Below are 25,904 nucleotides of genomic sequence, written 5' to 3'. Positions count from 1 at the left end.
TTACTATCAGAAGTGTTGGACATTATTTTTGTAGGGTTTTTTGCTGGTTGCAGACAGTGTCTTTCCTTTCCTATCCTTTCTAGTTAGTTTGGGCCCCATCGTTTGCTCAGCCTATTTTCCTGCCTTTGTTTGTGTTTTCATCTTGTTTCACCGTCAATACATGTGGGGGGCTGTCTTTCCTTTTGGGGTCTGCTCTGGGGCAGTTAGTTTTCCCCTTTTCTTGCTTCAGGCTTATTTAGTTCTCCGGCTGTGACGAAGTGTCTAGGATCATCGTAGGTACGCTCCACGGCTGCTGCTAGTTGTGCGGTTAGGATCAGGGATCTGCAATCTGCATAGTTACCAACCTCTCTGGTTTTCTGTGACTTAGCTTGTTTTGTTTTTTTCTCCTCGGTGACCCATTCATAACACCTATCGTTGTGGGCCCCCCTTGGTCTAAAAAACACAACCCGGTCTTAGATTGGCGGACTAGGGAAGTAGTCAGCTGGGAGCAGTCGTGTGAGGGCTGCTGCCTAGGGGCTACTGTCTCTGCCTTCTCTCTACAAACATCCCCTTCCTCTCCAGTGGTAGCAGCTGAGGTGCTGCAGGAGACCTAGTAGTTGGAGGGTGGTGTTTCCCTTGGTGAATTGCGGGGGTGTGAGTGTGGTGACACAGGGGGACGCCTCTGTTGTCAGTTCCAGCGAGAGTTCACCGTGTTGTGACAAACGAATGTGTGGCAATAAATGTTCAGGTCCGGACCTGTGTGTGAACGAGCATGTATGGGTGGCCACCAAAAACATCCAGTGGAAGTGTGTTGCGGGGGTCTGGAATTCTCAGGTGACCGGGCCGTATCTGGTGTCTGCTATCCAGGGCCCGGAGACTTACCAGCTGGAGTTACCCACATACTTGCCCATACACCTCTTGCTCCCCAGATTGGCGCTTTGGAGATGGGTGGTGCCTCCGGAACATACTTTGTCAATACCAGCAGTGCTCGTTAGTCATAAACCTGAAGTGCAGGTAGTTGCTGGGGTGAACTCTGGACCTGGGCGTCCCCTCTGTAGGTGGTCCCCTGATGAGGAGCGGTCTTCAGGGTCCAGAGGCCCCTCATTAAGGGGAGGGTACTGTCATGAACCATGCTGGATCATGACAGATAAAAAGCACGCGTAACCTTTTATTTTTCCTTAACCCTTTCATGACCCAGCCTATTTTGACCTTAATGACCTGACCATTTTTTGCAATTCTGACCAATGTCCCTTTATGAGGTAATAACTCAGGAACACTTCAACGCATCTTAGCGATTCTGAGATTGTTTTTTCATGACATATTGGGCTTCATGTTAGTGGTAAATTTAGGTCGATAATTTTTGCGTTTATTTGTGAAAAAATCAGAAATTTGGTAAAAATGTAGAAAATTTTGCAATTTTCAAATTTTGAATTTTTATTCTGTTAAACCAGAGAGTTATGTGACACAAAGTGGTTACTAAATAACATTTCCCACATGTCTACTTTACATCAGCACAATTTTGGAAACAATTTTTTTTTTTTTTGGAAGTTATAAGGGTTAAGAGTTGACCAGCGATTTTCTCATTTTTACAACAAAATTTGCAAAACCATTTTTTTTAGGGACCACCTCACATTTGAAGTCACTTTGAGGGGTCTATATGGGAGAAAATACCCAAAAGTAACACCATTCTAAAAAACTGCACCTATCAAGCTACTCAAAAATACATTCAAGAAGATTATTAACCCTTCAGGTGTTTCACAGGAACTAAAGCAACGTGGAAGGAAAAAATGGACATTTTAATTTTTCCAACAAAAATTTTCTTTTAGCATCAATTTTTTCATTTTCACATGAGCAACAGGATAATATGGATCCTAAAGTTTGTTGGGCAATTTCTCCTGAGTACACCGATACCTCATATGTGGTCATAAACCACTGTTTGGGCGCACGGCAGGGCTCAGAAGGGAAGGAGCGCCATTTAACTTTTTGAATGGAAAACATGCTGGAATATTTAGCGGTTGCCATGTCACGTTTGGAGAGCCCCTGTGTGCATAAACATTGGAGCTCCTCCACAAGTGACCCCATTTTGGGAACTAGACCCCCCAAGGAACTTATCTAGATGCATAGTAGTGATCACTTTGAACCCCCCAGGTGCTTCACAAATTGATCGGTTAAAAATTAAAAAGTACTTTTTTTTCACAAAAATTTTCTTTTAGCCTCAGTTTTTTCATTTTCACATGGGCAACAGGATAAAATGGATCCTAAAATTTGTTGGGCAATTTCTCCTGAGTGCACAGATACCTCATATGTGCTCATAAACCACTGTTTGGGCGCACGGCAGGGTCCAGAAGGGAAGGAACGCTATTGGACTTTTTGAATGGAAAATTCGCTCCAATCGTTATCAGACACTATGTCGCATTTGGAGATCCCCTGTGTGCCTAAACATTGGAGCTCCCAAACAAGTGATGCCATTTTGGAAACTAGACCCCTTATGGAACTTATCTAGATGTGTAGGGAGCACTTTGAACCCCCAGGTGCTTCACAGAAGTTTATAACGAAGAGCAGTGAAAAGAAAAAATATTTTTTTTTCCTCAAAAATGATTTTTTAGCACGCTATTTTTCATTTTTACAAGGGTAACAGGAGAAATTGGACCACAAAAGTTCTTGTGCAATGTGTTCTGAGTACCCTGATACCCCATATGTGGGGGGGAACCACTGTTTGGGCGCACGGCAGGGCTCAGAAGGGAAGGAGAACCATTTGACTTTTTGAAATGAAAATTACCTCTAATCGTTAGCGGACACCATGTCGTGTTTGGAGAGCCCCTGTGTGCCTAAACATTGGAGCTCCCCCACAAATAACCCCATTTTGGAAACTAGACCCCCTAAGGAACTTTTATAGATGCATAGTGAGCACTTTGAACCCCCAAGTGCTTCACAAAAGTTTATAACACAGTGCTGTGAAAATGAAAAATATTTTTTTTTCCTCAAAATTATTTTTTAGTGCGCAATTTTTTATTTTCACAAGGTTACCAGGAGAAACTGGACCCCAAAAGTTGTTGTCCAGTTTGTCCTGAGTACGCTGGTACCCCATATGTGGAGGGAACCACTGTTTGGGCACACGTCGGGGCTCGGAAGAGAAGTAGTGACATTTTGAAATGCTGACTTTGATGGAATGGTCTGCGGGCGTCATGTTACATTTGCAGAGCCCCTGATGTGCCTAAACTGTGGAACCCCCCTATAAGTAACCCCATTTTGGAAATTAGACCCCCCCAAGGAACTTATCTAGATGTGTGGTGAGCACTTTGAACCCCCAAGTGCTTCACAGAAGTTTATAACGCAAAGCTGTGAAAATAAAAAATCATTTTTTCCTCAAAAAATGATTATTTTAGCTCGCAAATTTTTATTTTCACAAGGGTAACAGGAGAATTTGGACCCCAAAAGTTATTGTCCAGTTTGTCCTGAGTACGCTGGTACCCCATATGTGGGGGGGAACCATTGTTTGGGCGCACGTAAGGGCTGAGAATGGAAGTAGTGACGTTTTGAAATGCAGACTTTGATGGAAAGGTCTGCGGTCGTCGTTATGTTTGCAGAGCCCCTGATGTGCCTAAACAGTAGAAACCCCCCCACAAGTGACCCCATTTTGGAAACTAGACCTTCCAAGGAACTTATCTAGATGTCTGGTGAGCACTTTGAACCCCCAAGTGCTTCAGACGTTTATAACGCAGAGACGTGAAAATAAGAAAATCATTTTTTTCCAAAAATTTTTTACGCCCCCAATATTTTATTTTCCCAAGGGTAACAGGAGAAATTAGACCACCAAAGTTGTTGTGCAATTTTTCCCGAGTACGCTGATACCCCATATGTTGGGATAAACCACTGTTTGGGCACACGTCGGGGCTTGGAAAGGAGGGAGCACCATTTGACTTTTTGAACGCAAAATTGGCTGGTATCAATGGTTGCACCATGTCGTGTTTGGAGACCCCCTGATGTGCCTAAACAGTGGAAACCCCTTAATTCTAACTCCAACCCTAACCCCAACACACCCCTAATCACATCCCTAACCCTCTTTCCAACCCTAACCCTTTTTCCAACCCTAACCCTCTTTCCAACCCTAACCCTAATGGAAAAATAAAAATAATTTCTTTATTTTATTAGTTGATCCTGCCTTTGGGGGTGATAAACGTGGGGTTTAATTACTTTTCATTCTATTTTGATCACTGTGAGAGTTTATCACAGTGATCAAAATGAATGAAGGGAAATTGCAGCCGGCGGGCGCACTGCGCATGCGCCCGCCATTTTCCAAGATGGTGGCGCCCATGAAGCAGGACCGCGGGACACCGGGAGGCGGAGAGGGACATCGGAGGTACCGGGGGGGGGGGGTCGGAAGGTTGGGGGAGCCCAGAGATGGGGGAGGGGAGCCCAGAGAAGGGGGAGGGGAGCTGATGATGACGGCGGCGGCACATTGCCACCGTCAGTCGGTATCGGGGGCCGATCGGCCCCGTGAGTCGATGGGGGGGTCGGATCACGGTCTCCAGCCATGTCCGATGCTACTGCAGCATCGGCCATGGCTGGATCGTAATATTTCATCAATTTTCATTGATGAAATATTGCGATCGTAGCCACGTGGGGGCGAAGCCACGCCCCCTGTATCTGCGGGTCGGGTGACCTTTCAGTGACCTAGGTCACCCGACCCGCAGGGGGGGCTTTAAAGTCATGACGCTACATAGGCGTCATGGGTCGTTTTGGCACGACTTTTCATGACGCCTATGTGGCGTCAAAGGTCGTGAAGGGGTTAAGCTGTGTGCTTAATGATAGTTTGCCCCCCGGTGGCCATTAGGGTCATTGCACTGTGGTGGTTTCAGTTCTAGTTTTGCCCCCCCCGGTGGCCGTTGGGGTCATTGCACTTGATGTTTTCTTTGCTTTGCCTTTTGCCCCCAGTGGTCAGTGGGGTTATAGCAGCTTTTGGCCCCTGATCATTTGACCATTCCCTTTTCCTATATAGGGTCACATGGTCTATGAGCAGGGGTTGGTGATATTGCTCATTTCCAACCAAGACTGGTGAAGGAAGGAACTACAGAGAGCAGCTCAGGGGAGCTCTGGTGTAAAGTCTGGTGAAGGAAGGAATTACAGAGAGGTTTCCTTGCAGCTCTGACAAAGCTTGGAGAAGTAGCAGCTATTCTTGAGGAAAGCTGCATTCTGGTGGTGGACTCTGTTGCTGGGAGCAATGGCAGCAGAGCAAAGCTAAGTGGTGTTTCCCTGTTTGTATTTTTCCCTGGTGTTTATTAGTACAGCAGTGGGGCCAGTGCCTGCACCACCCAGCTCCCTAGCAAGGGATAGGTGTAGGGTGTGCTAGGGTGACAGGTGAGGAGCCTGTATAGGGAACGTTAGGAGTGTGAGGGACACTGACTCAGGGGAGTGCAGGAGGTCTCCACGTCCCTGTTCCCTATCGCAGGGCCCACCGTTGTAACTGTTTCCCCTTCCCCTGTGTCTTGTCGTTTTAGTTACCGGCCTGCGGGTCGTGTCACACAGGACAGTTACACATGCCGTGTCTTGTTGTCTGAGTTACCGGCCTGCGGGTTGTGTCACATAGGACGGGTCCACGTGACATTATTTATATCCATTTTTCTTTTCGTGTTTTATTCCGCTATTTTTTTTCCGATGCTGTCATGAACAGGGGCTGTTTGATTGCTCCCAGTTCGTCAGGGGGATTTATTATATCCCACTTTCCAGTTCCGGTTTGGAACTTGCATCTATCTGGCGCCCCCCTTACCCTCAGACCAGTCAGGGAACTACACCTAGGATAAGTAGTCGCTAGTGATGAGCGAGTATACTCGTTGGTGGCCTCTGTATTTTGGCGTGCTCGGAGATTAAGTTTCTGTCGATGCAGCTGCCTGATTTGTGGCTGCTGGACAGCCGGAATACATGTGTGGAATGCCTGTTTGTTAGGGAGTTCCCAAGTGTATTCAGGCTCTCCAGCAGCCATAAGTCATGCAGCTGAGATGACAGAAACTAAATTTCCGAGCACGCCAAAATACTCGATCACCCGAGCATGCTCAGGGAAACCCAAGCAACAAGTAAACTCGTTCATCACTAGTAGTCGCCAGAAGGGCCGCCTTGCTGTGTACTAGCTATTGGGTATGCTGCCAAGAGGGCAATATAACTATCCCCACTCTCAGGCGGGAAATACACTTATAAATCTCCGTCCATCAATGCCAGAGTCTCCCCAAAGTCCAGAACACTTCGCTGTCACCAGCTCCTGATTTTATGATTAATAATGGGTCAGAAGCCAACCCAATCAGTAGCGTTGACTTAGTTCGGAGGTCGTGGCAATAAGTTATTAGAGCAAGGAAAATCAAACTAGTAAATATTATAGCTTTTACTCCGAAAAGAAATAGGCAGTGTTTACAAAAAAATATAAAAGATGTTACAAACGAGACAATTACAATATGTACAAAATAAAGATGGATTAAAGATTAGCTTACATGTTTCAGTTACTGGCAAGCCATGTGGAGATGGTTGGTAAGGGGGAGGGAACCGTCCCAATTCATCAGGTCAACTTGCATAGCCTCTCGTGGCTAGTTCTCCGGGCAAAATACACCCTCCTAACTGGGCTCCCTAATGTTATACCATCTGTTCATGTCCTCACTGAGTGAGCGGAGCTATGGAATGTACTCCTGTTTTCAGAAGTTACCAAACTCTTAGTAATTCCATATCTCTGGCGGGAAACCTCGTAGAGAGACGGCGGGACTATCATTATTCTTGTTCTGGAATTAGTTTTCTATTAAGTCCAAACATGAAGTGGACGTATGACCCGAGTAGGCAGAAATCCATTTATTCGGACTCCCATGACAGCACCACGAGAGAGGGGATCCGCCCTATAGGAACAGGAAACCTACAGATACAAAAGGGCGGCACCTCTCCCACGCATCAGTTGGTTTCCTGTTCCTGAGGGGACGGGATCCTACAGAAGATTTGGATCCAGGCCGGCCAGCCGACACCGGTAGCGAGGGGGTCTCCTACCTCGGCCTGGTTCGGATTTCCTGGAGTACGCCACGGTGGCCCAGGATGGGTGTCACGGCGGTGGCGTGGACAGCAGGGAGCGGCGTCCGGAGTATGTCCGTCTCCAGGAATTTAGCCGCCGCCGGTAAGTATACCCCCCCGGGGATTCCCGGCTCCGGCGGCGCATATGGGTGGCAGCGCTGTGCAGGGGGCTGCGACCGGGCGCTGCTCCGGAGCTCCCGGGCGTCCCGCGGGGCTTCCGGCGTTTCCGGGGTAGCGGTGACGTCAGGGGGCGGGCGGAGGAGGCGCTTCCGGGTCAGCGCGCCACTGCGCATGCGCGGCGATTCCAAGATGGCGGCGCCCATCGGAAACACCGATGGCGCGAGTTCGGGCGCCAGCTGGGGTAGGGAGCTCCGTTAAGGGGGGGGAGGGGCGCGGCATGGATACTGCTGACCGGAGGAGGGGGTATTTAGGCGGGACCCGGGCAGGGTTCCTTGCCTTGGCCACATTACTACATGCAGCAGTGTGCAGCAGCAGCAGCAGTGGTAATGGAAAGCGATCGAGAGCAGCAGCAGCAGCAGCAGCAGCGGCAGAAGCAAGGGCAGCAGCGGCAAACATCACTGCCGCCCCTGGATGACCTTCGGCAGGTCAAACAGAAAAAGAAAGGGTCCCGTGACAGTAATGCGGGACGAAGTGACCAGTCCACTCGTAAAAGCTCCTCCAGGCAGACAGGAGCATCGACCGAAAGAAATCCCCCTCGTTCTCCGGTACTTGATTGTGGCACTGGTAAGTGATCTTCGTGAAAGTTCACTCAGTGACGGGACCCCCCCTTCTGTGTTTTTTCTTTTCTAGGGAAAGAAAGCTACAAGTAAAAATAAGCATAGGGAATGCGCACTCTGTGCATGCCCATTACCGGATGCGTGCCTCAAAAGATTGTGCCCCCCCTGTATTCAGCAGACGGTGGCAGATGAGTCGCCTGCAGTAGCGGCGAGTTTGAGAGACATTGTCAGGGTAGAAATGAGGGAAACCCTAAAGTCCTTGTCTCAGCCGCAAAGTCTAAGGGGCGAGGTCCCGGCGGAATCTGATTCCTCGGTAGAGTGGAGAAAAAGCAGAGACTCCCAGGCTTCATCTCCCTCGTCCTCCTCAGGAGAAGAGGACTCGGGGCGATTTTGTCTGCCTCTTGACCGGGTAGACAAGCTGGTCAAAGCAGTCAGAGGGACAATGGAGGTAGAGGAGCCTAAGCCCCATTTATCCATGCAGGATGTCATGTTCGGTGGGCTGGAACAGAGGAAGCGGAGAGTCTTTCCGTTAAATCAAAAGATACAGGATCTGATCCACAGAGAGTGGAAAAAAACGGACAAAAGAGGGTCGCTACCACCAGCCCTCAAAAGGAGATACCCCTTCGACGATCCGGCAGTAAGTTCTTGGGACAGAGCCCCCAAATTAGACGCTGCCATTGCGAAGGCATCAAAAAAATCCTCGCTCCCCTTTGAGGACATGGGAGCCCTTAAAGATCCCTTAGATAGGAAAGCTGATACTTTCCTGAAAAACACCTGGGAGATGGCGGCCGGGTCCTTAAGACCAGCAGTGGCTTCAACGTGCACGGCCAGGTCCATGATGGTCTGGTTGGACCAGTTGGAGTCACAACTAAAACAGGGTACATCAAGACAGACAATTCTTGGGGCCCTACCGACCATCCAAGAGGGAGCAGCCTTCCTGGCAGATGCCTCAGCGGATGCAGTGAGAATGGCCGCCAGAGCAGCAGGTCTCTCTAACGCAGCTCGCAGAGCCCTGTGGCTAAAGTGCTGGCAGGGAGACATCCAGTCCAGAGCAAAGCTCTGTGCGATTCCATGTGAGGGCGAATATTTGTTTGGAACTGTCCTAGATGAGCTGCTTGAAAAGGCGGGGGACGACAAGAAAAAATTCCCAAACCTTTCATCAGCGTCCTACCGTCGCCCATTTGGTAGAAGGAGATTTGGCCAGGGGAGAAGGCGCAACTCTTCGCCTGTTAGAGATCGACCCAGATGGGAAGACAGAAGGAGACAAGGTACGGGCTATATGTTTACACGCTCGTCGAGAGATCAAAAGAAACCAAATCAATGACTAGCGGTTCCCGTAGGGGGTAGACTGTCATCCTTCTTCCCGGCATGGTCACAGATTACGAATAGTGACTGGGCGCGTAAGGTAATATCCACCGGGCTTAGGTTGGAGTTTACCCGGATCCCGCGGGACACCTTTAAACTGACCCCCTTAAGATCTTCTCATCTCGAACAAGCGGCTTTAGAAGCGGAAGTCTTGAGCCTATGTCAGAAAAATGTTCTGGTAGAGGTTCCAGAGGCTGAAAGAGGAAGAGGGTTTTACTCTCCCCTGTTTCTAATCCAGAAGCCTGATAACACATTCAGAACGATTATAAACCTTCGTTCCCTTAACGAGTATTTGATTAATCATAAATTCAAAATGGAGTCCATTAATACAACAATAAAAATATTGTTTAAAGGTTGTTTTATGGCAGTCATAGATTTGAAAGACGCGTACTATCATGTACCTATCCATACAGACTTCCAGCAGTTCCTGAGGGTGGCAGTTTCAGTAGAGGGCACAGTACGTCATTTTCAGTATAGAGCCCTTCCCTTTGGTCTCTCAGCAGCACCCAGGGTTTTTACAAAGTTAGTGGCCGAAGTTATGGCTCACTTACGGGAGGTGGACGTCTTAATCATTCCATATTTAGACGATTTCTTGATTGTAGGAAAATCGGTGGGTCATTGTAAATCCCAGATAGAAAAAGCTAAATCCAGGTTAGAAAACCTGGGATGGATTTTAAACTACGAGAAATCCCGACTCCAGCCCTTAAAAATACAGAAATTTTTAGGGTTGATACTAAATTCAGACACTCAGCGATGCCTGCTACCACTAGATAAAATACAAAAGATACAGGAGCAGGTTCTTCGGGCAATGGATAATCCATCTATGACCCTCAGACAGGCCATGTCCCTGTTAGGTTCTCTAACTTCATGCATCCCAGCAGTAAGGTGGGCACAGTTCCATACCAGAACCCTTCAAAACGACGTCTTGATTAATAGCAGGGCCCTTGGAGGCTCCTTACAGGGTCGGATGTGTCTAAGCCCCTCAACTGTTGCATCACTGAGATGGTGGCTTGAGAGCGAGAACCTAGCGTCAGGGGTGCCCTGGATAACACAGATAACCCGTATTATAACCACAGACGCAAGTTCCTTCGGTTGGGGAGCCCATATGGGGGACATAGTGGTACAGGGCCAGTGGGATTCTAATTCTGAAATCTCATCCAACCAGAGAGAACTATTGGCGATAGAGCGGGCAGTCAAGAAACTCATTATCTACCTGCAGGGCCATCATGTGAGGATACACTCGGACAACCAGGTAGCGGTAGCATATGTCAACCACCAAGGTGGAACCCGCTCCAGCGCTCTGATGCAGATAACAGAACGGCTCCTCCAGATAGCAGAGAGAAATTGTCTATCTTTGACCGCGCTCCACATCAGCGGAAAGGACAATGTAAGAGCAGACTTTTTAAGCCGCAAGGCTCTAAGACAAGGAGAATGGGCTTTGAACAAAAATATTTACCGCCAGATTGTCCGCAGATGGGGCCAGCCAGAGGTAGACCTCTTTGCCACCAGAAAAAACAGAAAAGAAAGATTGTTCTGCTCTCTGAACCCCAGGGAAAATCCCCTGGCGGTGGATGCCCTACTGATAAGATGGGATTTTTCTCTGGCATACGCCTTCCCACCATTGAATCTTCTTCCTCTGGTAGTCAGGAAGATCAGAGAGGATCAGGCAAGAGTCATACTGATTGCCCCCTTTTGGCCCAGGAGGACCTGGTTCGCATGGTTGAGGACCATGTCGGTAGGCGATCCCTGGGTACTGCCGATCCTTCCGGATCTCCTCTACCAGGGGCCAGTCAGCCACCCACAAGTAGCGGGACTTCATTTGACGGCGTGGTATTTGAAAGGTCACTATTAAAAAATAGAGGGTTCTCCAAGAACTTAATTGACACCCTCCTAAGAAGCAGAAAATTAACCACCACTAATATCTATGCTAGGACCTGGAAACGCTTCCTGTCCACCTTTCACTTTGACATCTGAGATGGAATTCCCACGAAACATATTCTGGAATTTCTCCAGAAAGGTTTCGAATTGGGTCTCTCCACAAGCACGCTAAAAGTACAAGTTTCAGCCTTAGGGGCCCTGTTTGCAGCTGATATTGCAAAAGATTATTGGGTAGCAAGGTTCATCAAAGCAGCGGCCAGATCGAGACCTATACACAAAGACAGATGCGTACCGTGGGACTTAAACTTAGTCCTTACAGCCATGACAGAAAGTCCGTTTGAACCTTTAGATTCCGCCTCACTAAAGATTATATCCCTTAAAACAGCATTCCTGGTAGCAATAACATCCGCACGTAGGGTGAGCGACATACAGGCACTCTCCAGATTGCCTCCTTACACAGAGTTCTTACAGGATAGAGTGATCCTAAGGCCAGATCCAGCATACCTTCCCAAGGTAGCAACACAATTCCACAGGACACAGGAGATAGTTCTGCCTTCCTTCCTCCCTAACCCAACCAACCCTAAAGAGCAGAAACTCCAGGCGTTAGATATTAGAAGATGCTTACTGACATATTTAGCAGCCACGGATCCTTGGAAGAAGGAGAACGCATTATTCCTATCCTTCCAAGGTTCCAGGAAAGGATACAGAGTATCAAAACGCACATTAGCAAGGTGGATTAGGGAGGCTATCTCTCTTGCCTACACAGCAGGTGGCGGTCCGGCTCCACAGAACCTGAGGGCACATTCCACTCGGGCCATGGCATCATCCTGGGCGGAGAGATCTGGAGTATCAATTGATCAAATATGTAAGGCGGCCACTTGGTCATCTCCTTCCACCTTTTTTAACCACTATCGGTTAGACATGGGTGCCTCCTCAGACCTCACCTTCGGGCTAAGGGTGCTGCAGGCTGTAGTCCCTCCCTAAGTTAGTTTACATCTCTGTAATTCTCTCGTGGTGCTGTCATGGGAGTCCGAATAAAGTATTAAGTTACGTACCGGTAACGGTATTTTTCGGAAGCCCATGACAGCACCCTTAGTTCCCTCCCTTGTTCACGTATAGGGGTGCACTCCTTTAGAAGATTGTTCATAGAATCACCATATGTGGGAGATGGTATGAAATAATTCGGTTAAGTAGGGTAGATAGGTTGTATATATCATATGTTGTGTACTAACCATGGTAGCCTCTCAAGCTCTGTAATCCAACTGATGCGTGGGAGAGGTGCCGCCCTTTTGTATCTGTAGGTTTCCTGTTCCTATAGGGCGGATCCCCTCTCTCGTGGTGCTGTCATGGGCTTCCGAAAAATACCGTTATCGGTACGTAACTTAATACTTTCTCAGATTCTGCTGGTGCTGGAGCTTAGATAACTCACTGGGTGGTGATTTTACCGATGTAGAATGCCGAAAATGTGAGATTCACACCTACATCAATAATCGGGGCCCTTATGTGTCATCTTTAATGACCCATTTAGTAGAAAACACCGTGTGCACTACTGTAGTGGTGCCAAGTTAGGTTCCCAAACCATATATGATAAAATGAAAACCTGGCACTCAACTTAATGCTTGGTGAGGCAGTTTATTGTAGTACCAGAAAACGTTTCGGTCAATATAGACCTTCATCAGTTACTACAGTGTGAAAAAAATAAATAAATAAACAATAATAAATAAAGTATGTACAAAAATCACATAGAATGCAATTCGGTCGTGGAAATATACAATATTATACAAGAAATACTACAACAGAGACCAAAAAATATATCAGGGTGCTCAGATTGAAGGAGAAAAGGATAAGACCTACCGTGCTAGTATGTTTGCAAGGAGGGCGCTTTTTATGTTATTCACTGATAACGCCTAAAAAGAAGTGATTGGCGCTGTTAGTGTATACATAAGGTCAATGAGGTGGTGTTACAGAATGCTACATACCAGTAATCAAACGGTCAGAATGCTGCTGTAACGCAGGATAATCTGTAAGGGAAACGTCATGTAGGATGACATGAGACAGCGGTAAGGTATGCTGTAGATCAAAGTTGTGAGTGTCGCTATAAATGGCGAGGTAGTTACCGTAATAGTGGAAAATCTCAGCGCAGCCTGGTCCTCCTGGACGCGGGTGAACGCCACTTGTCAGTGGAGACAGAGGCGAGCTGAGCTTAAGTGGAGGAAGGGCGGGTCTATGGCCTTGACGGACAGGAGGGTAGGGCCAACGGGAGAGAGCTGGGTGGTGACGACAGCTGAGCTAAGATGGCTGCGCGCTCAGAAGCAAAATAGCATGCATTGTAGTGTAATAAAGGCTTATAGAGTCAGGAGGCACTGTTCTTCTGTGTGAAATTCATAGCGGTATGGGGGGGGGAGACTATGAGGAATGTGTATAAATTATGTGACACTGTTTTTATCCATATGATGGGTGATTTATGTATCACTGTTATGATTGAGTCACCGTAGGAGGCAAAAATAGAAATGCTAGCTAAGTCCAGAAAACCAGAGAAGTTGGCAGCTATCGGATTGCAGACCCCTGAACCTATCAACACAACTAGCAGTAGCCGTGGGGGGCTCCTACGATGCCCTAGGCCCCTCGATCACAGCCGGAGGACTACATAGCCTAAAGACAGAAAGGGAAATCTAAACTGCCCCAGAGCAGACCCCAAAGCAAAAGGCAGCCCCCCGCATATAATGACGGTGAAGCAAGAAGAAAGAACAAAACACAGACAGAAAGATAGACTGAGCAAAGATGGGGCCCAAGCTAGCTTAGATAGGAAAGGACAGGAAGGCTGCTGTCTGCAATCCGTGAAAAACCCTATGAAAACAAGAGCCAACAAACTGACAGTATAAAAGGCCCTGAAGACGCTAGGCTTCAAAAAAGGCTATGTCAGTACTCAGGAATATTCTGAAGACAGAGCAACAGGCAAAAGGAGATTCAGCTCACCCCAGCAGGGAATGGCAGAATCCAGAAAAGCAAGGAAAACAAAACACTAATGCAAAAAGGCAAAGCAGAAATCTTAGCTTTAGATGAGCAGGAATCAGACTGGTTTCCTAGAAGTCCACAGAGAAATGACCCGCAGGCCAGAAGGGCGTCGGCAGCCTTATATCCAGTCATTAACTCCACTCAGCCAGTCATCATAATCAGCCCCAGGTGTTTGACAATCAGGCTCACTACCTTTCTTCACCAGAAGAGGGAGTTCCTCGGGCCTCAGTAGTGAAGGGGAAAATGAACTCACAACATATCACTATGTGGGGGAAGAAAATCTATGTCCATGAATACATGAGAGACATTATTACACATGGAAACAAGTGGGAAAGAGGATAAATAAATGCACCAAACAAGGATCCTGAGGATGGATCCAAGAACAGAGAGGACATTTCCATGGAAAGCATATAGTATAAGATGGGTGCAGTCCGACAGAGCCAGAGGTGCAGATCACATCAGTATAAGTGACTCTATAAAAAGAGATAAAATTTAGTCATGTTTGAAACGTAATCATAGTCAACATTCTTATGAGGCAATGGTACAAAATTATTATACAAAAGATAATAAATCATAATCTCGGTTTAAACCTTTAGGTTCACGTATCTCCAGGGTGTGTATCCAAAAGGCCTCACGGCGTTTTAGAGTGGTGATCCTATTGCCGCCTCGTCTGGGTTGAGGGACGCGTTCAATGACCTGGAACCGTAACTGGGGAGATGTTATGGCCAAAGGTGATGAAATGAGAAGGAATGGGAAGCAGAAGGTTCTTGCACCGAATGGTGGATTTATGTTTCGAGATCCTATCCCGAATGGCCTGGGCAGTCTCGCCAACATATAGTCGTCCACACGGACACTTTATAAGGTACACGACAAATGAGGTGTCGCATGTGAAAAATCCATTTATAGGGAAGCTTTTTCCAGTAAGGGGATGATGGAATTTATTGCCTTTAAGCACGTTGCTGCACTGCATACAATGCAGACAGGGGAAAGTGCCTTTCTTTGGTCTCTGTAGAAAACATTGTGTTTTGTGAATGGTAGAGCCTATGTCAGCTTTGACTAGGCTGTCTCTGATGTTTGGTGCTCTCCGAAAGCAGGGTAGGAAAGGATGCTGGAATTCTGGTATCTCAGGGTGGGCGGTAGAGAGAAGATGACAATTTCTCCTGATAATTAATACATTCTGATATATTCACATCCCTCCTAGTCTCCCCCCCCCCCCCATACCGCTATGAATTTCACACAGAAGAACAGTGCCTCCTGACTCTATAAGCCTTTATTACACTACAATGCATCCTATTTTCCACTATTACGGTAACTACCTCGCCATTTATAGCGACACTCACAACTTTGATCTACAGCATACCTTACCGCTGTCTCATGTCATCCTACATGACGTTTCCCTTACAGATTATCCTGCGTTACAGCAGCATTCTGGCCGTTTGATTACTGGTATGTACCATTCTGTAACACCACCTCATTGACCTTATGTATACACTAACAGCGCCAATCACTTCTTTTTAGGCGTTATCAGTGAATAACATAAAAAGCGCCCTCCTTGCAAACATACTAGCACGGTAGGTCTTATCCTTTTCTCCTTCAATCTGAGCACCCTGATATATTTTTTGGTCTCTGTTGTAGTATTTCTTGTATAATATTGTATATATCCACGACCGAACTGCATTCTATGTGATTTTTGTACATACCGTATTTTTCGCTTTATAAGACGCACTTTTGTTCCCCCAAATTTTGGGGGAAAGTAGGGGGTGCGTCTTATAATCCGAATATACGGGGGAGGGGGGGTGTGTGTATATATATATATATATATATATATATATATATATATATATATACTGCAGGGTCCAGGGGAGGTGGTTGCAACTTTGGAGCGGTGCTGTGAGCTGGTAAAAGCTGCCGGAGGGAGCCTTTGATCTCCTGCTCCCGCTCATATAATATGCACTGCCGCTGTCCATCACCATGGTGCTGAAACCGCACCACGATGACTGGCTGGGGGAGCGGTGCATATTATAGCTGCCTGCGCCCTCCTTTGATCGCACATGATCCCCTGTGTTAGATATCGCCCCCATGCTGCTGCCCATAGTTAAATAAAAAACTCTTTCCTTACCTCCTCCAGCGCTGATCTCCCAGTGTCTCGGCTGCTGCTGTCATCAGGCACGCAGAGATGATATCACTCTGCTGTGCTGATCACATGACCGGCACTGAGAACCAGGAAGTGGAGGAGGAGCTCAACCACACTGAGGGAGACACGAGGAGGGACAGCGCTGAGAAGGTAAGGAAAGAGTTTATTTTACTAAAAGCAGCAGCATGGAGGCGATATCTAACACAGGGGGCCGTGTGTCAGCCACAGGGGGCCAGTGTGTCAGCCACAGGGGGCCAGTGTGTCAGCCACAGGGGGCCAGTGTGTCAGCCACAGGGGGCCAGTGTGTCAGCCACAGGGGGCCAGTGTGTCAGCCACAGGGGGCCAGTGTGTCAGCCACAGGGGGCCAGTGTGCCAGCCACAGGGGGCCAGTGTGCCAGCCACAGGGGGCCAGTGTGTCAGCCACTGCATAAGTCCTAGGGCATTCTGATTTTTTCATTACTGTTCTATCTTGGAAATTGTTTTCCCCTCTGTGATACTAGGGATCACTAGGGAAGTGAGGGATAGTCCTCGTTGAGTGGGGGCGCCAATATCGTACTATTAGGGTGCCAACCTCCACGGATAGGAAGGTATCAGTCAGGCCTTAATGTAGGGCTATGCAGCACCTTATACTAGGTCTAATTTTTGACATTTTTTCAACGTCACTGGGAAGGTGTGTTTTATGATCATTAATAAAATTGTGTTTTAAGGGGATTTTTATGTACACTAAGTTTTTTCCAATCTCCATGAATTAGTGATTTTTTCTGGTCAGCCACAGGGGGCCAGTGTGTCAGCCACAGGGGGCCAGTGTGTCAGCCACAGGGGGCCAGTGTGTCAGCCACAGGGGGCCAGTGTGTCAGCCACAGGGGGCCAGTGTGTCAGCCACAGGGGGCCAGTGTGTCAGCCACAGGGGGCCAGTGTGTCAGCCACAGGGGGCCAGTGTGTCAGCCACAGGGGGCCAGTGTGTCAGCCACAGGGGGCCAGTGTGCCAGCCACAGGGGGCCAGTGTGTCAGCCACAGGGGGCCAGTGTGTCAGCCACAGGGGGCCAGTGTGTCAGCCACAGAGGGCCAGTGTGTCAGCCACAGGGGGCCAGTGTGTCAGCCACAGGGGGCCAGTGTGTCAGCCACAGGGGGCCAGTGTGTCAGCCACAGGGGGCCAGTGTGTCAGCCACAGGGGGCCAGTGTGTCAGCCACAGGGGGCCGTGTGTCAGCCACAGGGGGCCAGTGTGTCAGCCACAGGGGGCCAGTGTGTCAGCCACAGGGGGCCAGTGTGTCAGCCACAGGGGGCCAGTGTGCCAGCCACAGGGGGCCAGTGTGCCAGCCACAGAGGGCCAGTGTGCCAGCCACAGGGGGCCAGTGTGCCAGCCACAGGGGGCCGTGTGCCAGCCACAGGGGGCCAGTGTGTCAGCCACAGGGGGCCAGTGTGTCAGCCACAGGGGGCCAGTGTGTCAGCCACAGGGGGCCAGTGTGTCAGCCACAGGGGGCCAGTGTGTCAGCCACAGGGGGCCAGTGTGTCAGCCACAGGGGGCCAGTGTGTCAGCCACAGGGGGCCAGTGTGTCAGCCACAGGGGGCCCGTGTGCCAGCACAAGGGGGCCCGTGTGCCAGCACAAGGGGGCTATATTCAATATAAGGTGGCCATATCCAGATTAAGGGGGCTAATTTTAGGATGGGGGGGCTATGAGGGACATATACCCTATATGATTTGTTAGACGGACACTGGCATTATAAGACGGACCCCATTTATTAAAAAATTCTCTATTCCTTCACCACATTTGGGGGTGCGTCTTATAATCAGGTGCGTCTTATAAAGCGAAAAATACGGTACTTTATTTTTGTTTATTTATTTTCACACTGTAGTAACTGATGGTCTATATTATTTATTATTAATAATAATAATAATAATAATAATAATATGCATTTATATAGCACCATTTATCCCATGGCGCTTTACATGTGAAAAGGGGAAATATAGACAAGCAAAATAAACGTGTAAGACAAGGGACACACAAGTACATAAGGAAAGGGGACCCTGCCCGCGAGGGCTCAGTCTACAGGGATGGGTGAGGATACAGTAGGAGAGGGTAGAGCTGGTCGTACGGTGGTTCAGTGGACCGAGGATCATTGCAGGCTGTAGGCTTGTCGGAACAGGTAGGTCTTCAGGTTCTTCTTGAAGGTTTCCGTTGATGGTGAGAGTCTGAAGTGTTGCGGCAGAGAGTTCCAGAGTATGGGGTAAGCACGGGAGAAGTCTTGTATGCGGTTGTGGGAAGAAGAGATAAGGGGGGAGTAGAGAAGGAGATCTTGAGATGATAGAAGGTTGCGTGCGGGTAGGTACCTAGAGACCGTGTCACAGATGTATGGAGGAGACAGGTTGTGGATGGCTTTGTATGTCATGGTTAGCGTTTTGAATTGGAGCCTCTGGGCAATAGGAAGCCAGTGAAGGGCCTGGCATATGGGGGAGGCTGGGGAATAACGTGTAGACAGGTGGATTAGTCGGGCAGCAGAGTGTAGGATAGACTGGAGCGGAACCAGAGTGCTAGAGGGGAGGCCAGAGAGTAGGAGGTTGCAGTAGTCGAGGCGGCAGATGATAAGAGCATGCACTAGTGTTTTTGTGGTTTCGTGGTTGAGGAATGAGCGGATCCGGGAAATATTTTTGAGTATGAGACGGCAGGAGGAGGCGAGGGCTTGGATATGAGGTTTGAAAGAGAGCGCAGCGTCGAGGATCACCCCAAGGCACCGAGCGTGCGGGACTGGGGAACGAGAGCAGCGGTTGACATTGATGGATAGGTCTGGTGGAGGGGTAGAGTGAGATGGGGAAAGATGATAAATTCTGTTTTGTCCATGTTCAGTTTGAGAAAGCGAGCAGAGTATAAGGCTGAGATAGCAGACAGACATTGTGGGATTTCAGTCAGTAAGGAGGAGAGGTCGGTTCCAGATAGGTAGATCTGCGTGTCATCGGCAGAGGTGATACTGCAAACCGTGGGATTCTATGAGCTGTCCCAAGCCGAAGGTATAGATGGAGAATAGTAGGGGTCCTAGGACAGAGCCTTGGGGAACACCGACAGACAGGTGGCGAGGTGAGGAGGTGGTGTGTGAGAGGGAGACACTAAATGTTTGGTCTGTTAGGTATGATGAGATCCAGGATTGGGCCAGGTCTGTGATGCCAAGAGATGAGAGAGTCTGTAGCAGGAGGGAATGGTCTATGGTGTCGAAGGCAGAGGACAGGTCCAGGAGAAGAAGGACAGAGTAGTGTCGCTTGCTCTTGGTGGTTAGTAAGTCGTTAGTGACTTTAGTTAGGGCAGTTTCAATTGAGTGATGCGGTCGGAAGCCAGATTGTAACCGGTCAAAGAGGGAACAGGAGGAGAGGTGGGAGGACAGTTCAAGATATACATGCTGTTCCAGTAGTTTTGAGGCGTAAGGGAGAAGAGATATCGGGCGATAGTTAGACACAGAGGATGGGTCAAGGGAGGGCTTTTTGAGGATGGGTGTGATTGAGGCATGTTTGAAGGATGAGGGAAAGACACCATTTGTAAGTGAAAGGTTGAAAAGGTGCGTTAGAGATGGGATGAAGACTGTGGCCAAGTTAGGGATGAGGTGAGATGGGAGTGGGTCGAGGGCACAAGTGGTGAGGTGTGATCTTGACAGAAGGGTGGAGAGCTGATCTTCTGTCATGGTGGAGAAGCTGGCTTTTGCAGAACAGGGTTGAGCGGCTAAGAGGGGCATTTGGCTGCGGGCCAAAGTTTTGTCTGATCGTGTCGATCTTCTGCTTAAAGAAACATTTTCTGGTACTACAATAAACTGCCTCAACAAGCATTAAGTTGAGTGCCAGGTTTTCATTTTATCTTTAATGACCCAGTCTTAGAGCGTCCCATGTGCCTCAGACTGCTTTCTACCAGTTTGGGGGGTCATAGAACAACTCTCTCGTTACAGTTGTGTAGCAGGAGAAAGGGAGGGGGCTGGAATCGCACACACATTCCTGAGGGAGTATTTTTTTAATCTTTGTACAGTTATTAAAAAAAAAAAAAAAAAAATTACTTTTTTTTTTTAACCTTTTACTTTGTCCCACTATGGGACTATCAGCAGGCTGATCACTTGTACAGCATGAGGATGAAGCAACATCCCAATACTATGCAAGCTGCGCTTATCTGCGCTGACAGATAAGGCCCTTTTACATTTAGCGATGCACCAGCGATCCAAGCAGCGATCCGACCTGGTCAGGATCGCTGGTGCATCGCTAAATGATCGCTAGTGAGCTGTCACACAGGAAGATCTCACAGCGACGCAGCGGACGATACTCACCTTTCACACACAGCGATCCTGACGTCCTCCCGCCCGCCTCCACACGTCGCTCGTCGTCACAGAAATGGAGCCGGACATTCTCGCGCGATCAGTGATGGACAGAGGGGGAGCCGGTCGGAGGTAAGTATCACACATAGCGATATCACTATGTGTAAAACCCCCTATAGAGTTGCTGATCAGACATTGCGCATGATCTACTTTACTAGCTCTGGTGAGCCGGATGTTGTCATGATGACATTGGGTCACACTGACAGCGATCGGGAACCCACAACACGCCACGGGGTCTCCAGTCTGAAGGCAGAGGGGCTGTCATTCCTCTGCTGACACCCGGAATGCTGCAATCGCATTGAAGTGCTGGGAGCGGTGCGTTACCGATCCTGGCACTGAGTGCTTGGTGTCAGCTGACACCCGGAGGCGATCGCCTGTTCACAGACCGTGTGCGTGGGCAACCACAATGCCGTAATAATCTGTCCCTGGTGAAATAGGCTCCGGGCACAGGGACGAATCATTACGTGAGATGTCAAAGAGACTCGAATAATCTGTAAATGTCACTGCGCAATGAGATCAGATCTGTATGTGACTGACGGTGATGTCCTTGTATGATTTACAGCCTCCTATCATAAAGACCCCGAAGACCCAGATCCCTTCACACCACCCAGATTTCTCCCCGAATGACGAACCAGACATGGACGAAGACGAGAGCAACATTTCCAGAAGAATCATAGACTTCACCTCAGAGATCATCTCCCTGCTGAGTGGAGAGGTAAACTCTTCTATATTTCTATTATTATCTGCTGAGCGGAGAGGTAAACTCTTCTATATTTCTTTTATCTGCTGAGCGGAGAGGTAAACTCTTCTATATTTCTTTTATCTGCTGAGCGGAGAGGTAAACTCTTCTATATTTCTATTATCTGCTGAGCGGAGAGGTAAACTCTTCTATATTTCTATTATTATCTGCTGAGTGGAGAGGTAAACTCTTCTATATTTCTATTATCTGCTGAGCGGAGAGGTAAACTCTTCTATATTTCTTTTATCTGCTGAGCGGAGAGGTAAACTCTTCTATATTTCTATTATTATCTGCTGAGTGGAGAGGTAAACTCTTCTATATTTCTATTATCTGCTGAGCGGAGAGGTAAACTCTTCTATATTTCTTTTATCTGCTGAGTGGAGAGGTAAACTCTTCTATATTTCTATTATTATCTGCTGAGTGGAGAGGTAAACTCTTCTATATTTCTTTTATCTGCTGAGCGGAGAGGTAAACTCTTCTATATTATCACTATCTGCTGAGCGGAGAGGTAAACTCTTCTATATTTCTATTATCTGCTGAGCGGAGAGGTAAACTCTTCTATATTTCTTTTATCTGCTGAGCGGAGAGGTAAACTCTTCTATATTTCTATTATCTGCTGAGCGGAGAGGTAAACTCTTCTATATTTCTATTATTATCTGCTGAGCCGAGAGGTAAACTCTTCTATATTTCTATTATTATCTGCTGAGTGGAGAGGTAAACTCTTCTATATTTCTTTTATCTGCTGAGCGGAGAGGTAAACTCTTCTATATTTCTATTATCTGCTGAGTGGAGAGGTAAACTCTTCTATATTTCTATTATCTGCTGAGTGGAGAGGTAAACTCTTCTATATTTCTATTATCTGCTGAGTGGAGAGGTAAACTCTTCTATATTTCTATTATTTTCTGCTGAGTGGAGAGGTAAACTCCTCTATATTTCTATTATTATCTGCTGAGTGGAGAGGTAAACTCTTCTATATTTCTATTATTATCTGCTGAGTGGAGAGGTAAACTCTTCTATATTTCTATTATCTGCTGAGTGGAGAGGTAAACTCTTCTATATTCCTATTATTATCTGCTGAGTGGAGAGGTAAACTCTTCTATATTCCTATTATTATCTGCTGAGTGGAGAGGTAAACTCTTCTATATTTCTATTATCTGCTGAGTGGAGAGGTAAACTCTTCTATATTTCTATTATCTGCTGAGCGGAGAGGTAAACTCTTCTATATTTCTATTATCTGCTGAGTGGAGAGGTAAACTTCTATATTTCTATTATCTGCTGAGCGGAGAGGTAAACTCTTCTATATTTCTATAATTATCTGCTGAGTGGAGAGGTAAACTCTTCTATATTTCTATTATCACCTGAGCGGAGAGGTAAACTCTTCTATATTTCTATTATTATCTGCTGAGTGGAGAGGTAAACTCTTCTAGATTTCTATTATCTGCTGAGCGGAGAGGTAAACTCTTCTTCTATATTTCTATTATCTGTTGAGTGGAGAGGTAAACTCTTCTATATTTCTATTATCTGCTGAGTGGAGAGGTAAACTCTTCTATATTTCTATTATCTGCTGAGTGGAGAGGTAAACTCTTCTATATTTCTATTATCTGCTGAGTGGAGAGGTAAACTCTTCTATATTTCTATTATTATCTGCTGAGCGGAGAGGTAAACTCTTCTATATTTCTATTATTATCTGCTGAGTGGAGAGGTAAACTCTTCTAGATTTCTATTATCTGCTGAGAGGAGAGGTAAACTCTTCTTCTATATTTCTATTATCTGTTGAGTGGAGAGGTAAACTCTTCTATATTTCTATTATCTGCTGAGTGGAGAGGTAAACTCTTCTAGATTTCTATTATCTGCTGAGCGGAGAGGTAAACTCTTCTTCTATATTTCTATTATCTGTTGAGTGGAGAGGTAAACTCTTCTATATTTCTATTATCTGCTGAGTGGAGAGGTAAACTCTTCTATATTTCTATTATCTGCTGAGTGGAGAGGTAAACTCTTCTATATTTCTATTATCTGCTGAGTGGAGAGGTAAACTCTTCTATATTTCTATTATTATCTGCTGAGCGGAGAGGTAAACTCTTCTATATTTCTATTATTATCTGCTGAGTGGAGAGGTAAACTCTTCTAGATTTCTATTATCTGCTGAGCGGAGAGGTAAACTCTTCTATATTTCTATTATCACATGAGCGGAGAGGTAAACTCTTCTATATTTCTATTATCACCTGAGCGGAGAGGTAAACTCTTCTATATTTCTATTATCTGCTGAGTGGAGAGGTAAACTCTTCTATATTTCTATTATTTGCTGAGCGGAGAGGTAAACTCTTCTATATTTCTATTATTATCTGCTGAGTGGAGAGGTAAACTCTTCTATATTTCTATTATCTGCTGAGTGGAGAGGTAAACTCTTCTATATTTCTATCATTATCTGCTGAGCGGAGAGGTAAACTCTTCTATATTTCTATTATCTGCTGAGTGGAGAGGTAAACTCTTCTATATTTCTATTATCTACTGAGTGGGGAGGTAAACTCTTCTATTTTCTATTATCTGCTGAGCGGAGAGGTAAACTCTTCTAGATTTCTATTATCTGCTGAGCGGAGAGGTAAACTCTTCTATATTTCTATTATCACCTGAGCGGAGAGGTAAACTCTTCTATATTTCTATTATTATCTGCTGAGTGGAGAGGTAAACTCTTCTCTATTTCTATTATCTGCTGAGCGGAGAGGTAAACTCTTCTCTATTTCTATTATCTGCTGAGTGGAGAGGTATACTCTTCTTCTATATTTCTATTATCTGTTGAGTGGAGAGGTAAACTCTTCTATATTTCTATTATTATCTGCTGAGTGGAGAGGTAAACTCTTCTATATTTCTATCATTATCTGCTGAGTGGAGAGGTAAACTCTTCTATATTTCTATTATTATCTGCTGAGTGGAGAGGTAAACTCTTCTATATTTCTATTATCTGCTGAGTGTAGAGGTAAACTCTTCTATATTTCTATTATCTGCTGAGCGGAGAGGTAAACTCTTCTATATTTCTATTATCTGCTGAGTGGAGAGGTAAACTCTTCTATATTTCTATTATTATCTGCTGAGTGGAGAGGTAAACTCTTCTATATTTCTATTATCTGCTGAGCGGAGAGGTAAACTCTTCTATATTTCTACCATCTGCTGAGTGGAGAGGTAAACTCTTCTATATTTCTACCATCTGCTGAGTGGAGAGGTAAACTCTTCTATATTTCTATTATCTGCTGAGCGGAGAGGTAAACTCTTCTATATTTCTACCATCTGCTGAGTGGAGAGGTAAACTCTTCTATATTTCTACCATCTGCTGAGTGGAGAGGTAAACTCTTCTATATTTCTACCATCTGCTGAGTGGAGAGGTAAACTCTTCTATATTTCTACCATCTGCTGAGTGGAGAGGTAAACTCGTCTATATTTCTATTATCTGCTGAGCGGAGAGGTAAACTCCTCTATATTTCTATTATCTGCTGAGGGGAGAGGTAAACTCTTCTATATTTTTATTATCTGCTGAGTGGAGAGGTAAACTCTTCTATATTTCTATTATCTGCTGAGGGGAGAGGTAAACTCTTCTATATTTCTATTATTATCTGCTGAGTGGAGAGGTAAACTCTTCTATATTTCTATTATCTGTTGAGCGGAGAGGTAAACTCTTCTATATTATCACTATCTGCTGAGTGGAGAGGTAAACTCTTCTATATTTCTAATATTATCTGCTGAGCGGAGAGGTAAACTCTTCTATATTTCTATTTGCTGAGTGGAGAGGTAAACTCTTCTATATTTCTATTATCTGCTGAGTGGAGAGGTAAACTCTTCTATATTTCTATTATCTGCTGAGTGGAGAGGTAAACTCTTCTATATTATCACTATCTGCTGAGTGGAGAGGTAAACTCTTCTATATTTCTATTATTATCTGCTGAGCGGAGAGGTAAACTCTTCTATATTTCTATTATTTGCTGAGTGGAGAGGTAAACTCTTCTATATTTCTTTTATCTGCTGAGTGGAGAGGTAAACTCTTCTATATTATCACTATCTGCTGAGTGGAGAGGTAAACTCTTCTATATTTCTATTATCTGCTGAGTGGAGATGTAAACTCTTCTATATTTCTATTATCTGCTGAGCGGAGAGGTAAACTCTTCTATATTATCACTATCTGCTGAGTGGAGAGGTAAACTCTTCTATATTTCTATTATCTGCTGAGTGGAGAGGTAAACTCTTCTATATTTCTATTATCTGCTGAGTGGAGAGGTAAACTCTTCTATATTTCTATTATCTGCTGAGTGGAGAGGTAAACTCTTCTATATTATCACTATCTGCTGAGTGGAGAGGTAAACTCTTCTATATTCCTATTATCTGCTGAGTGGAGAGGTAAACTCTTCTATATTTCTATTATCTGCTGAGTGGAGAGGTAAACTCTTTTATATTTCTATTATCTGCTGAGCGGAGAGGTAAACTCTTCTATATTTCTATTATCTGCTGAGCGGAGAGGTAAACTCTTCTATATTTCTATTATCTGCTGAGTGGAGAGGTAAACTCTTCTATATTTCTATTATCTGCTGAGTGGAGAGGTAAACTCTTCTATATTTCTATTATCTGCTGAGTGGAGAGGTAAACTCTTCTATATTTCTATTATTATCTCCTGAGTGGAGAGGTAAACTCTTC

The 25,904-nt window shown here is 46.2% G+C and overlaps 1 protein-coding gene across 1 annotated transcript in view; it reads left to right on the top strand.

Annotated features, from left to right (window-relative positions):
- LOC141065325 (uncharacterized) overlaps positions 1-25,904 on the top strand; it is a 198,209-nt gene that overhangs the window by 17,945 nt on the left and 154,360 nt on the right. Inside the window, exon 2 of the mRNA XM_073557754.1 lies at positions 21,051-21,203. Within this exon, the coding sequence (XP_073413855.1) occupies positions 21,051-21,203 (153 nt within the window). The remainder of the gene's footprint in view (positions 1-21,050; positions 21,204-25,904) is intronic.

The sequence above is a fragment of the Dendrobates tinctorius genome, unplaced genomic scaffold (genome assembly GCF_039654945.1).
Source record: "Dendrobates tinctorius isolate UK_male_01 unplaced genomic scaffold, ASM3965494v1 ptg000251l, whole genome shotgun sequence".
NCBI classification, from domain to species: Eukaryota; Metazoa; Chordata; class Amphibia; order Anura; family Dendrobatidae; genus Dendrobates; species Dendrobates tinctorius.
The sequence above is the reverse complement of the archived record's forward strand: the minus strand, read 5'-3'. Positions and strand labels throughout refer to the sequence as shown.